At 47.1% G+C, this 13,803-nt stretch overlaps 1 protein-coding gene across 1 annotated transcript in view; it reads left to right on the top strand.

Annotated features, from left to right (window-relative positions):
- The window catches only part of PAPPA2 (pappalysin 2), an 86,571-nt gene that overhangs the window by 50,205 nt on the left and 22,563 nt on the right, over positions 1 to 13,803 (top strand). The window contains 7 exon segments of the mRNA XM_079314632.1: positions 5,854 to 6,005; positions 6,008 to 6,024; positions 8,215 to 8,397; positions 10,725 to 10,797; positions 10,800 to 10,840; positions 10,842 to 10,880; positions 10,882 to 10,934. Of these exon segments, the coding sequence (XP_079170758.1) occupies positions 5,854 to 6,005; positions 6,008 to 6,024; positions 8,215 to 8,397; positions 10,725 to 10,797; positions 10,800 to 10,840; positions 10,842 to 10,880; positions 10,882 to 10,934 (558 nt within the window).

Raw genomic sequence — 13,803 nt, 5'->3', positions numbered from 1 at the left:
AATGTGGCACTTGGGGACATGGGTTAGTAAAGGCCTTGGCACTGCTGGGTTAATGGTTGGACTTAATTTTACAAGGCTTCTCCAGCCTAAATAATTCTGTGTTTCTAAGGTCCTGATGACCATCTTTCCTAGAGAATGGGCTCACCTCTGCCTTCGAGACCTCTAGAGGTGCTTCTTCTCCAGCAACAAAGCCTTTTGACCTCTGTCACTTCCCTTGTGGGTCCCTGACTGGCTGATGGGCAACAGTGGCCAAGACTGTGCTTTAAAAATTGTTTTAATTTAAATTTAAATTAATGTCCAGCTAGAAGGTGTCACAAGTAACCCTTGGAGGGCCAGACACCATTTCATGGACTGCCCCATCCCATTTGCTCTCTGCAGCCTAATAAGCTTCTTGAGATTAATGCTCTATATGGGCTTTTTTGAGGATGATCAAGATGTCTTCTGCCATTCCCTGAGACTAGCCAGTCTTACCTAGGGAAAAAATAACTCCCAGCACAAGTTTTTCAGCAGTTTGGTTTTGAGTCAAACACAGTAAGTGAGCTGCTTTCAAACAGGGTGCTCAGTATCACCTCATGGAAAGGGCCAGCTGGTCTGATGCACTCGCTCTAAGCGGAGTTGACCCCTGATGCATGTGGGTATTCCTGTGAGTTACAGCACTCTGACTTCCTGTGCCAGTGAAGAGGGGAGCAAGCACTGGAGCTAGCAGAGCCTCAGTTTTCTGCTGCAGCCAATCTCCCCTATTCTGCCCTGCCCTTCCTGCACAGGGATTTTTCACAGGGACTGGATTAAATGCATCCCTCAGAATGTTCTCTTACCTCCTGTCACAAGCTGCAGGAGGTGATAAGTCCACCATCTCTCCTGCTGAGCTATTATCATATCCAGTAACCCTCTCTGCTGAGAAGGTGTCTCTGATTTCAAGATGAAAGTTGCTGCTTTTGCTCCATCCTTGTCAGAAAAGTCTGAATGCCTCTTGCCAGCAGGCAACTTTTCTGTGTATGTGTGTCTGTACAGAGCATCAGATCCTCTCACTATCTCCTCTCTGTCGTGATAATTATTTTTTCCTCCTTAAATCTTACAGCATAAGTCTTGCAGGCCAACTATGCTTGTGGCTGCCTTTTGAAACCCCTCTGCTGTTTTTATGTCTTTGGTGATGGATGTGGTTCAGGAATTAATTCCTCTGAACCAGGTGAGAAAATGAGGTAGAGTGTGGTCCTGTGGAGATGGGATATGGATATAGGTGTTCTTTGGATACAGTCTGTTCTGGCTTAGGTTGGGATAGTGACTAGACCAAACCTGACATCCCATTCAACCTCATTTTCTGTGCCTCTATACAACTGTTTTGGTGTAATGCACAATAACAAAAAATCATGGGAAAGTACAGTCTGGAAAGACATTATGTACTCTTGCTTCTTTTTCCCTTTTGCCACTATGGCAGTGGAGGGGCCAGCAGGTCATTTGATGTCTTACTGGTGCCTCTTCTCTGTCTCTGAGGCTGGTGACAGCTGATGACTCACAGTGATGTTATTTTTTGCCAAGTTTCTTTTGGAGTCACGTACAGAAGCAAGCACCTTTTCTTGAGATGGCAGCCTCAGTGCAGATAGGAATCAAGAAGCGTCACCACCGTTGGGTCTGTACATGCAGCCTGCTCCCACAAGGGTGGTTGCCATCAGATTTACTGGAAAAGTGAGACCTTTCACCTTCACAGGAAACATGCCTGAAGGGAGACATTCCCAAGTATTTCCAAAACACCTTTTCTCATTTCCTAGCAATTCTCTTTTGCTATTCCACATTGGGGTAAACAGCTTTTATCTCACCAATGTGTTACAGTCCAGACTCCACCAGAGTATGTGCAGTGATGACTTTTTACTTAAGGAGATTTGGCCGAAGCCTTTACTTTCTGTCAACATCTCCTATAACCCCCTCTCCCAAAAATTTGCACCATGAAAAGAACTTGCAAGTTTCTGCTGTTAAGAGCTGGTGCTTGATGATAAGGGATGTTTCAGCAGCAGTCTTGGGGTTGAAAGCTTGACTAGGCACTACAGCAATGTATAGATGATTTATTATAATTAGGCAGCTGCACCACATTTGACTTGGCTTAGTTTGATGTAGGTAAATCCATCAGTATTTTCTGTGTTGTATTAAGTAATTGCTGTAAAACATGAAATTTCAGCTTTTCAGAATTTGGGATTTGTCACAACAAAGTAGTGTTACTGTACTAGCTTTCCCATCACTGGCTTAAAATGCTCTAGAGCTGGTAGTGGCTGCCTGTTTTTACTCTAGAAGGATGAGGGATCTCAAAGGAAAAGTTTTGCTTTAGTTTATAGAATTGTTTCCATTTCAGAGCAAAGCTCTTCCCATTTGGGCCATCATTAGGCAGAATTTCACAGATTTCCAGACCTGAAATGTTCTTTGATGTATAAGTTATGGGACTTGGTGTGCCCAGAGCATTGTGCAGGCTTGTGCTGACATGAAATAAGTTAGGAGAAAAACCTTGATATTTAGTAAAAATGTTGTTGACAAATCATTAGTTTAAGCTTCAGAAGATGCTGAGATAGAAGTGGAATTTTTTTTTTTATGTCTTGGGCAGAAAAAAAGTAAAAAGATATTGGCTTGCCCCACATCTTATATGGCCTGAATCAGAAATGGGCAGAAGTCAGGAGTTTGCAGCTGTGATACAGGAATTTTATTTATCATCAAAACCAGAAAGAGCTCCTTGATGCCGAGATCAGAACTGGGCTAACTGCACCATTTCCTTGCCCAAACTTTGTGAGGGTGTTCCAAGGTCTGGGAGCTGTGATTTATTTCATCACTTTACCCGAGCCCTAGGATAGCTTGCAGATAATGGTGGGGCCAGGTCACAGGGGTTTTGTCTCTTTTGACCTGCCCTTACTCACCATCAGGCTCAAAAGTGTCCTGGCCCCAAGTGCAGCAGTGGTAGCAGTGATGATGCTGATAAAGGAAGCAGTCAAGGCAAACTTTGTTGATAGGGTTGATATGTATTTTTTGAGATTATTGATATATCTGAGAAAATCAGGCAGTGTTCAGTCATGTGAACTGCCTTGAGGTCTGGAATAGCAGCACCAGACTTCAAAGCAAGGTGTAGGATGAGCACAGCTTCTCAGGACTTGAGCTGATTGGTCTCAGATTGTTTCCAAAATCAAATCCAGTGGATGTTTGTAGGTTTAGGGGTGTTGTTAATCACAGAGAAAATAGTGCTGAGTTAGTCATTGTTGGGGACAAAGAGAAAGATAACTATTCTAACCAAAACTTTTCTGTTATTTCTAAAATATATCTACATGCACATACAGAACATGTAGGAATGTATATATGTGATGTAGATAAAAATATTTTGTGACTTGTAATTATCAATCTCTTATGCATAACTATATAAGATTTTGTGTTTATAATACATAAGAAACTTGCTGGTATCTTGATCTACTTTCTACCATGTTACTGGTTATGTTTCTGAACTGATGGAAAACCAAAATGTCCTTGGTAGCTCTCAGAATTAGTTCTTCATTTAATTGTTATTTAATAACAGCATTGTCCTGGCTGCCAAGGCTGCCCCAGGCAATGCGCTGTCTCTCCATCAGCACCAGCAGAGCTGCTCCAGCCAAGCACTTGGCCTGGATGCATCTGGAGGGTGCTCTGGCATATTCTCGAACCAGTGCTGCCATGGGCTCGTGCTCCAAAACTCAACACCCTGACCATCAGCTGTGAGAGGGGGAGGCCCTGGCACAGGTTGCCCAGAGAAACTGTGGCTGCCCCATTCCTTGAAGTGTTCCAGGTCAGTTTGCAGGGGCTTGGAGCAACGTGGTCATAGTGGAATGGTGCATCTCCATGTTGTAGCCATGACTGGTGAGGAAGAGGGTGGAATGGAGGAGCAAGGCTGGGAAGAGGACGTGTGTAGAGGCAAACATACAAGGAAGTTTAGGACACTGGCTCCATCACTGGGCAGTGGAACTAGGAATGGGAGCAAGTATGAGCCAGGGGCACAGGCAGGGAGCAGAGCAACTGCCCAGAGAAGGTTACTGCAGGAGGGGAGGGGAGAGGGCTACAATTGGTAACAGATGCCCTCAGAAGCTAATGACCTGACAAATGCTGCACTCATAAAACAAATTCTTTAAAAAGGAAGCAAATGGAAATATAAGCTAGTGAAAGAATTTGCAGCAGCTGCCCTGAAACCATTTCTCACTTCATAAACAGGTCTGCATTGAAAAAACAGCCCCTTTCTTCTTGTTCTCCTTTGTGGTCCCCTCCTGTGCCCACCGGCTTGTTCAGGGCTGTGGCCTGCAGGTTTCCACCATGTCTTTGGCTCGCTGCACTTGTCCAGAGTCAACAGCACATTGTGTTCCCTTAGCGTCTGCATCGGCACAGATTTGGGCTTTTTGGGGCTTTGTTGTTTCTTTGTTTTTTGTTGGGTTTTTTGTGTCTGTGTCTTTTGTGGTATTTCTAGCTCTGTGCATCCTTGGCTGGAAACACTGAGTAAAGGCAAGAGACAGAGGCCTCTGCCTCACTGGGAGAAAGGCAATGCCTGAAAATGGCAGCCCTGTGCCAAGCAGGAAGCAGAGGAGAGCAAGGCACTCAGGTACAGCTCCCTTCCTTATCTCTCCAGTTATTGCCTGAAGCTGCAGCACCTCTGTCCCTGGCTGAGGAGGGCTGAGATCAGGTGTTGCACTTATATCACTTGATAACAGATAAAGCCAGACTGATGGATAACCAGGGTGTGTTGTATTGCCCTGTGTCTTGTCCCAATTCCATCCCAGGTAATTAATTGACTGGCTGCATTTTACTGATGGAGACCTTTGACCAACAGTGGTTCTCATTATGGAATTGTGATGCTTAAATAATCAGTAACTGGCTGCTCCTCAATGGGAAGCTTCTGCAGTGAGGAGGAGGAGGGGGAGATGTGAGTGATGCATTGCAAGCCAAAGAATGGGTGATACATTTCAAACTTTGCTGAGACCTCTTGTAACTTGCAGTGGTGCCAAGGGAAAGGTTATTCTTCCCTTTAACTGCATCTCACCTTGTTGGCCACAATTGAGGCTGTAGAGCTGGACAAGTGTGTGTTGAGATGGTCTTGATCCCAAAGAGGCTGGCATCAGCCTGCAGGCTTGGAGTGCTATGTTGGCCTGTGGGAAGAGCAGAGGTGCTGAAGACCCTCAGGGCAGAGGGGGGAAGGTGACAGGAGTGGGGTTGAGGAGCCAGTTGTATATCCAGCTTCTCCCTTCCACCACAGTCTGTGGTGTTGCTGTATGGACATGAAGGGGGACTGCACCTTAAGGATCTTAATAACATCTCATGGGTGATTCCTTAATATTTTGCAGGGGTTTCATCTTAGCTTTCTTTGCAGTTGGAGAATCATCTGTAGATTCTCCAGTGTCCTATAGAGACTTTGACATATATGATTCAAAAGTTACACAAAGATATACCTTCTGCCTCCCCTCTCCTTGTCACCTCTCTTCATTTGTCCTCTTGGTCTACCTGTAATGAGCTCCTTTGGTGCCAGGCTGTGTGCGCACTCTGTGCCTTGTGCAGGCAGCACAATTTTTGGAATATTGTTGAGCTGTGTCTCCTTTCATCAGCTTGAAAGAACATGGTGGTAGTTGGTGGGAAGATGTGGGCTGGGGTTGGGCTGAAGTCCAGCTAAGACAGAGCTGGGATAAAGTACTCTCCGTTGTCAGGAGACTTCAAACCTGGAAGAAGCTGGAGCTGAGAGGGATAGGTGTTCATCTCTAGGCATCTGTGACCTGCTGAGCATTCATTCCACACAAGTGCCACGTGGAGAGAGCCCTTGTTACTGAAGTGGTCCTGGGACCCACTGGTTGATCCCTTCTCTGTTCTCCCCCACAGCTGTGCCCATGGGGCCTGCGTGGGATCAGGAACCTGCACGCAGCCTCTGCTGGTTCATGCTGCCACCCTCAACTGCAGCTCTGACAGCCCAAGGCACATGACCTGTGCTGTTTCCTGTGAAAAGGGCTTTGTCCTCCGCTCCAGTGGTGGAAGAGGCTGGGCTCCATGGAGGTGAGTGGGCCTCAGGGTGGCCCATGGGACCAAGACCTAGGTAAAAAAGATTTAACCACCCTGAAATGGGTGGGGGGAGCACAGACCGCTTCTTTTCTCCAACCACAACCTTCTTGCTTTCCCAACACATCCTAGCTAAACAAAGCTCCAGCGTGCTCATGGCTGCTGTTTCTGCTCTGGACATCCCTCTCTTTCCTTTGCTGCAGTCTGTTTTCCCAGTTGTCTGCAGAGCACAGCTGTGCCAGGCTGAAAGCTGCTGCAGAGCATGTCACAAATCCAGGTGATGCACTCTAGCAGAGGCAGAGGTAGATATTTCTGCTCTCCAGATGGGCATTTTTTTTGAGGGTTAAACATCCCTGGGATGTTTTCTTTTTGAAGCTGAAGTTAATGGCTCAGGAAGAAATGAAGTCATTGCACAGCAACTATATTTAGAGGCAGCTGAGAGCATGGAGAGTTTTTCTTCCTTTGTGTTGTGTTGCAATAATGGCACAGAGGTCACTGTGAAAGAGTTTGTCCCACTTTCCAGAGGGTTGGGGGTTACCTCATAAAAGCCAGGAGCCAACACAGCTCTTAGATCTTGACTGAGGTGGCCTGGGATGATGTGTCCTTGGGAACTGAATTGCCTTGGTCCAGGCAGTCACCTTGGCAGGGGTGTAGGCACACAGTGTCCTGTCCTTAGGCTGTTTCTGGAGGGGAGAACAAGAGTCTCTGGGGCAGGGCTGGCTGGTCTAGATGCCAGACTGAGAGTGTGAGCTCACTTGGGGCAGACAGAAGTGAGTTGGGCCACGTCAGCAGGGTGACATTTCCTCTCCTTAGAGATCTGCTTGTGACACCTAGCAGGCAGGTTTCCTGGGCTGCAGCGTTGGCCAAAGGAGAGGTGGGCACTGGGAAGTGCAATAGGGCAGCTGGAAATGCACTGCTCATCACTGGGAGGTTGTTAATTACATGGTCACTGGGTCTGTGGGCCAAGGCATGCCCAGGGAAAACAAAATGTTCCCATTCTCTGAAATGAAACCACACTAAATAAGTGTGCCTGGGGTGACAGTATCCCTGTATTTGGCAGTGAGATGAGAAACTTTTGAACAGAGCTTTACCAAGTAGCTGTCACAGCAGAGGACAGCTTGCAAGTGCCTTGCCCTGAGCCCTCCAGTGATATTGCAGTGATGTCTGGCTTGTAACCCTATTCAGAAAAATGCACACAGGTCTTCTGAGCATCCTCTCTACCTAGTTCAGCTACAGTATGACCCTGCTGCACACTTGGGTATGTTAGACTCAGATTTAGTGACCTTCTTCAGAGCCACGGCATCCAGGTTCAGTCAAATTGTGCTGGTTTTGGAGGATCGGTCATGTGCTTAGCTGTACCAGCAGTGTGACTGTACTCAGCCAGTGAAGGGACATCAGGAATATTGGCCTGCAGCCCCTGGCTGAGGGCTGCTGGTCTGGGATTAGCAGTTTGCAAATGGAAATCACAGAGCAATTGGAGTTGGAAGGGACCTTTAAAAGAGCACTTAAGTCGAGCCACCCAGCCACATCCCCCTCTTGCAGGTAGGAACACCTTCCACCAAAGCAGCTCACAGCAAACCATGACCTGCCACTCCGTTTTGATGAAGTCTGTAGGACATGTTGACCATAATTAGTGGTGGGACCATGGTGGTTTTTGATCTGAGACAGTTCCCCATCTGAGTAAGAAGGGCTGTAAAATTGGGATTTATAAATGAGGTTATCTGATTTCAATGGGGTCTGTGGGCTGAGACATGAGGGAATTGGTACATTAAGGGAAAAACAATCAACAGAAGAGCTCTCTGTCAACAGTTGAAGTAAGACTTGATCTTTTGGGGGAAAACTGTAGCACACAGAGCTGAAGTAGCTTAGCTCAAGAGATTTCAGTGAATCTTGAAGGAACTTTTTCTTTTTTCCCCAATGTGGACTGCTACTGCTCAGACAATGTAATATACACAGTAGCTGGATTGTTACCTCAAGGCACATTTGCTGCTTTCACACCCCACACATCTGTGAACAGGTCAGGTCTGCACAATTTGTTGTCCAGAGCAGAGAGAAGGGGCAGACTGGGGGAGGAAAAAATGTTGCTCTCCGCATCCTGAAACATAGGTCAGACCTTTCTGCTCTGGTGGCACATCTGTAGATCAAAGCTCTCTTCAGGAGTCTGATGTAGTTTTCCTTTTTCTGCAGCAGGAGGTGGTGCTGACATGCAGTTTGGGACAGTGGGACAGATCTGTGACTTGTGACCCTGTTGACTGCCGTGTCCCTGACCAGTCCCACGTGTCCTATGCAGAGTTCTCCTGCCCTCTGGGGACCACCTACCTGCAGAGATGCTTCTTCTCCTGCATCCCCCCAGCCAAGCTTCAAGGTATGGTCTGGAGTGTCAAGACATTTAATCACCCTTTTGATGCTGCCTTGCTGTGCCTGTCCCAAGCAGTTCAAACAGAGCGTTGCTACTTGGAATTCCTCACTAATCATGGATCTGCCAGCTGGATGGGCTCTTGAGATACTTCCTGAAATAACGGGTATCCCTCCTCCTGGAGTGGAGACATCCTAGTGTGGGGATAATTCCCTCTGACTCCCATCCCCGGGCAGGCAGCCCTGATCCACCCTCCTCAGGGTGTAGTGATGTCCTCTCCTGATAACTGGTCCAGCCTCCAGTATTACAGTGATGGAGACAAGAAACATGCAGGCAGACAGAGAGGACTTCAGAGAGCCAGAAGTGGCTCTGTACCTGCTGGCTGTGGGAAAGCCTGTGGTTCAGGGGGCCTGAGGCTGTATAAAGCCTTAGAGACTGCTGCCCACAGCTGTAGAGCTGTCTGGGAGATGTTCACCACCCAGACACACCACGGCCTGGCTTGCATTCTGCCAACTCCATTGGTAGCCGCAGGAATTTTTTAAGCCAAGTCAGAGAAAGAGAGCTACTGTTCTGTCTATGCAAGGGCTGAACTGGATGGGATTTCAGTGGTAACTGCCTTGACAGCTTCAAGCATTGGGACTTTGTGAGTTTCAACCAGTGCCTTTGCTCGGAAAAATCACATACAACAAATCATTTTAATGGGTGACCTATTTTATGGAGACATTTATAGCTGAAATGTATGAGAATTGTTTACTTGTTAAAAAAATAAAAAAGTTAAATCTAAGGAGCAAAATTGCAGAGAATTAACATCTCATTTCATGCCAGGGAGGATGGTGGCAAATCCCCAGGGTGAGTTGATCAAGGGGTACCATGTGAATGTCGTCGTAACAACACAGATTCTGCATGAACTGATGCCCATTGCCTTGGGTTGGTCAACTGAGGGCAGAGCTTTAATCTGATCTTTCACTCACAGCTGCCTCTTGGTCCCGCTGCAGTCACTGGAGGTTTGCCATGGGCTCCCTCAGTGGGAAGGCCTCCCCTCCATGGGCCCCTGGGTGACCTTCCAGCACCATGGCTGGAGGGGCTTGGCCAAGGCTGCCAAGCCATGTGGGTGAACTCTTAGAGTCCAGCTGACAACAGCTAAGCCACTGAGGCAGGGATATGCTTCATGCTTGTTCCCTCCAAAGACTTGCATCCTTACAAGCAAGCTGCCGGTGCTAATAAATGCTGAGAGTAGGCAACAGAAGGATGACATAGCTGTATGGCACTTGGAGGAGGGAGAGAACCCCTGCCCAGCCTTGACCCCATCAGGACACAGGCACTGAGTAGAGATGTGATCTTGTCTCTGCCCCAAGTGTTTCTGTAAAAAGAAAGTGATGTTTGAAGGTGCTGTAGAGCAGCCTGGCTGTACCACAAACACGATGATTCCAAACCTCTTATTAGGAAGAGTCCCCATTCACTCCAGTCTGCCTTTTTTTTTTCTTTGCTCTTCAGTTCCCAATGAAGTATGCTCATCCACATTATGTGGGTGATGTAGTCCTGGGCACTTCCTGCAGGAATCCAGAGCTGGCCACCATTGGCTGAGTCTGTCAGGGACAACAAAGAGCTGGGGCTGTAATACTCAACCCAAACCTTTAATGATGCGTGGTTGGAATTCCCAGTCACACCAGTGAAGCCTCCCACATTGTCCTTGTGGCATTTTTCCATCTTCCTGACTCTCCAGGTTGGCCAGAGAGGTAGTGCATTCCCCGTCCCCTGGAAACACTGAAAGCCGGGTTGGGCAGGGTTCTGAGCTACTGGCCTGGTGGAAGATGTCCCTGCCCATGACAGAGGGAGGTGGGACTAGATGGCCTTTAAAGGTCATTTCCAGCCCAAGCCATTCCATGATTTTATGATCTTGCATGCATCTGTAGTAGGGAATGACAGCTTGGTCAGCATAGTAAGGACAAGCTGCAAAAAGTCCTTGGGGAGATGAAGCAGGGCAGAACTGAATATGACTGAGAGCTATCTTACACAAAGGCCCCTGACTATCGTGATGTACCATGAAAGAGGGCAAGTTTAATGGAAAGATTTGGGGAAATTTGCAGGACCAAGATCCTATCCTATCTCCAGTCTCTAGAAGATGACCTTACCTTACTGTGTCTGCAGCAAGTATTTTCTGCTACAGCCTGATGAAGCAGGTGATGCAGTCCATGGTCTTCATGTTTGTTGCCCTCTTTGGTGTCAGTATCCACTCTAACAAGAGAACTCCTGCCGGTAGCTCTGAGCTGTCCTCGGCATGACTCCATTCCTGGCTCAGCTGTAACCCCACACACTGCTTCTCTTTTGGGGCCAGGAGGTAACCCAGTGGCTCACCTGCCTGGAGGATGGTCTCTGGTCCCTGCCAGAAGCCTACTGCAAGCTGGAGTGTGACTCACCCCTACTGTGGCCAATGCCAAGCTTCTGGTGCCTCGGTGCCCTGCAGAGGAACCACGACGTGGGCTCAGTCTGTCGCTACCAAGTGCAAGCCTGGATACCACGTGGCTGAGAACGCAGCAGACAAGCCTAAGAAGTAAGTCAGTGGCAGGTCTGTTATCACCAATGCTTTCCTCCTCCAAGTGTGTACACAAGGAGCAGAGGTGAAAGGACAATGGCAGTCTCAAAGACCTAGCTTGATAGGTAGAAGGCAGAGCAGCTTGCCTGCTCACACAGATCTGTTGATCTGATTACACAGATTTCTAGAAATACAGAGGCATTCCCTGGTCCAGGTGAACCCGGTGGGAACAAGGTACTGTTGCACACACAAGTGTGTTAAGTACTTTAACCTGAAACAAGCAGATCTTCCTGTGCACCTCAACATATCTGTCACTCTGTGAAAGTTAAGCACCAAATTAAGTGTTTCACAGGTAATTAGACATTTACAAGATGTGGCAGATTCTTGGAGCTTCTGTCTTTTCTAAAAGCAATAAAACCATAGAAGAGAGACACTGTAAGAATGAATGGCCTGCCTTCTGTCAGGATTGGACATCTCACCCACTGTGCCTCTTGGCTCAATTTAATCTCTAGTATTGGCTTTTCAATGGAAGAAGATTTTCCTGATGCTTCGGGGAAAGATTCCTGGTGTTTCTCTAGCCCTGCTCTCAGCCAATGTCACGGTGCTGGAGGGCAAAGCAGTGTTTGGTCTGTGTCGCCCTCCAGCCAAGTCCCCATTGAGGTCTGGTCACTAAAGATTCCTTGGCAGTGGCTGGGTCCTCCCCAGAGCCTTGATTCTAGCCCAGATCAGGTAATTATGTGTTAATTATTTAATGCCCCCTTCCAGTTTTAATTGGATGCAGACTTCATCTCTTCTTTGCTCTGGGGTAGAGTTGTGCAGTGGGAAGCAGTTGCCAAATTTCTTGCCTAGTAATGAAGGAAGTGGTTTCTGTAAACAGCTTTTCACAGTGTTAGGAGCATTTCTTGGGCCAAAGAGAGCTGAGCAAATGATGATTATGGCAGCGATCACATGGACTGCTTTGCAAACTCGAGAGCAGCTTTTGTGCCTGTGGCACTTCAGGCACTGGGCATTCAAACAGATCCTCTCAGCTTGCAAAGTTAGGCCTGTCCCAACAGGCCCTGCTGTCCTGCTGCAGCAACTGCTGGTAAAAACTGTGACCCCTGGGAGATCCTGAGGCTCCTCTGATGTGCAACTTCCATATGGGTCTGAACAGCCTGTGGGACGAGTCAAGGAAAATCATGCAAAGCGATTTACATTTCATAGCAGTGCATGTTGACATCACATTTTCCCCTTTGAAATTGTTATTGCTGCTATTTCATCAGACATCTCTGATGGCAGAATACAGAAACCACATTTAACAAAACCAGAAATAATATTGTTTCCTATCATGCAGATTAGCTCCTATGTGAGTGGCCCACCCCAAGTAAAATATTTCCTCAGACTTGCAAATGTCATTGTACCATCTTATCAGGAGCTCTTGTTGTACACTCAGGCATGAGTACAAGCCCTTGGTGCAGTGTAGTATTGCTAGGCTAGTAAGTCAGCTCCTGGTTTGCTGGAAATCCTTCTGGTGTCTCAGCCCTGGCAAGGAGAGGGTGGGAGCTGCCAGAGTGAGAGGTTGATCTCTTTTGATCATGCTAGTTTTGGAGAAAGAAGTGGTGGGTAGTTCTAGAACAACCAACACTGATGAGATGCAGGTTCCCGATGAGCTGGTGATTTGGACATCGGTTTTTTGGGGTCTTCTGCTGTCTCTCTGGGTTCATAAAACTGAGTTCTTGGTCTGTTGTCTCCCTGTTGTCTATCAACCCAGCAAGCACAAGCCTTGCTAAAGGATTTAGTGCCAGGATACAGGCCTGTGTACATAAGGAAGCAAGACTGTCTATGCATACTATATATTGGACAAAAGTCAAGCATAATCTGTGACTGACACTGAAGATTCCTCATGTCCACTAACTAGCTCATCCTTGGAAATACAGTTAGGCTTCCTTTGAATTATTCTTCTAGCTCTAGCTTTGTTCCTTGTGTGGAGATGCCCACCTTATGCAGGCCTGAACCATGGATGGGATCCAGCTGTCTCCATGCAAGTGCAGATAATCTTGGACACAGATGTTCATGCAATTACTTCACTTATATTTTTTAGTTGAATTTTACTGCAGGAGCAGTAAGGATGCCTAGAAGGGGCTGAGGTTATAGTTGAAATTCATTTCCCATAGTTTGAGTGGAAGACAAAGGTGAGTTGTCCTGGAGGTGCATTTGTCTTGAACTTGGGTGAGGAAAGGTCCTTGGGAAATCCCTGCTTTTCAACAATGCATCCTTGAGGAAATACTGATTGTGTAATCAAGATCCTGCCAGAAAGTTGCTGCCTTCCTGCTGACAGGTTCATCTGACTGACTATGCTGACACAAAGGGTAAAGCTTCTTTGACTCTTCCTAAAAGAGTTCTGTCATCAGCCTGGAGAGGCCATGTAACAGCCTGGCTTCCAGCTTCCAAGCTACTTCACTTTTAATTCCAAAGTAAGGATAACTAGGGGAACTTACATATGCATATGCATTTGTGCTTTGTGATGGGAACTTTCTGGATTTAGGCAGAACCTGTTCCACAGCAGTACCAACCCACACCACCTGGATCACACAAATACATGAACTGTTGAGAAGCTTCAGCATCACCTAGAGCTGTGGCATTGAAAAGTGCTTGCCTAAAAGTCAGAGGTCAGATACTTTTGGGGAAAGGGCATCATCCCCACAGTTGCTGTTGATTCCAGCATGAAGTGCCATCTGAAATAGATCTCTGACAGGAATAGACAAGATCAGGTTGGATGGGTCTTGGAGAAACTTGGTCTAATAGAAAGTGTCCCTGTCCATGGCCGACCAGTTGGAACAAGGTGATCTTTAAGGTCCCTTCCAACCCAAAACAATTCCATTATTGTGTGATAGTAGCTAGGAGATCC

Source organism: Erithacus rubecula (genome assembly GCF_903797595.1).
Source record: "Erithacus rubecula genome assembly, chromosome: 10".
Lineage (NCBI taxonomy): Eukaryota > Metazoa > Chordata > Aves > Passeriformes > Muscicapidae > Erithacus > Erithacus rubecula.
This window is presented reverse-complemented; position numbering and strand designations above follow the sequence as displayed.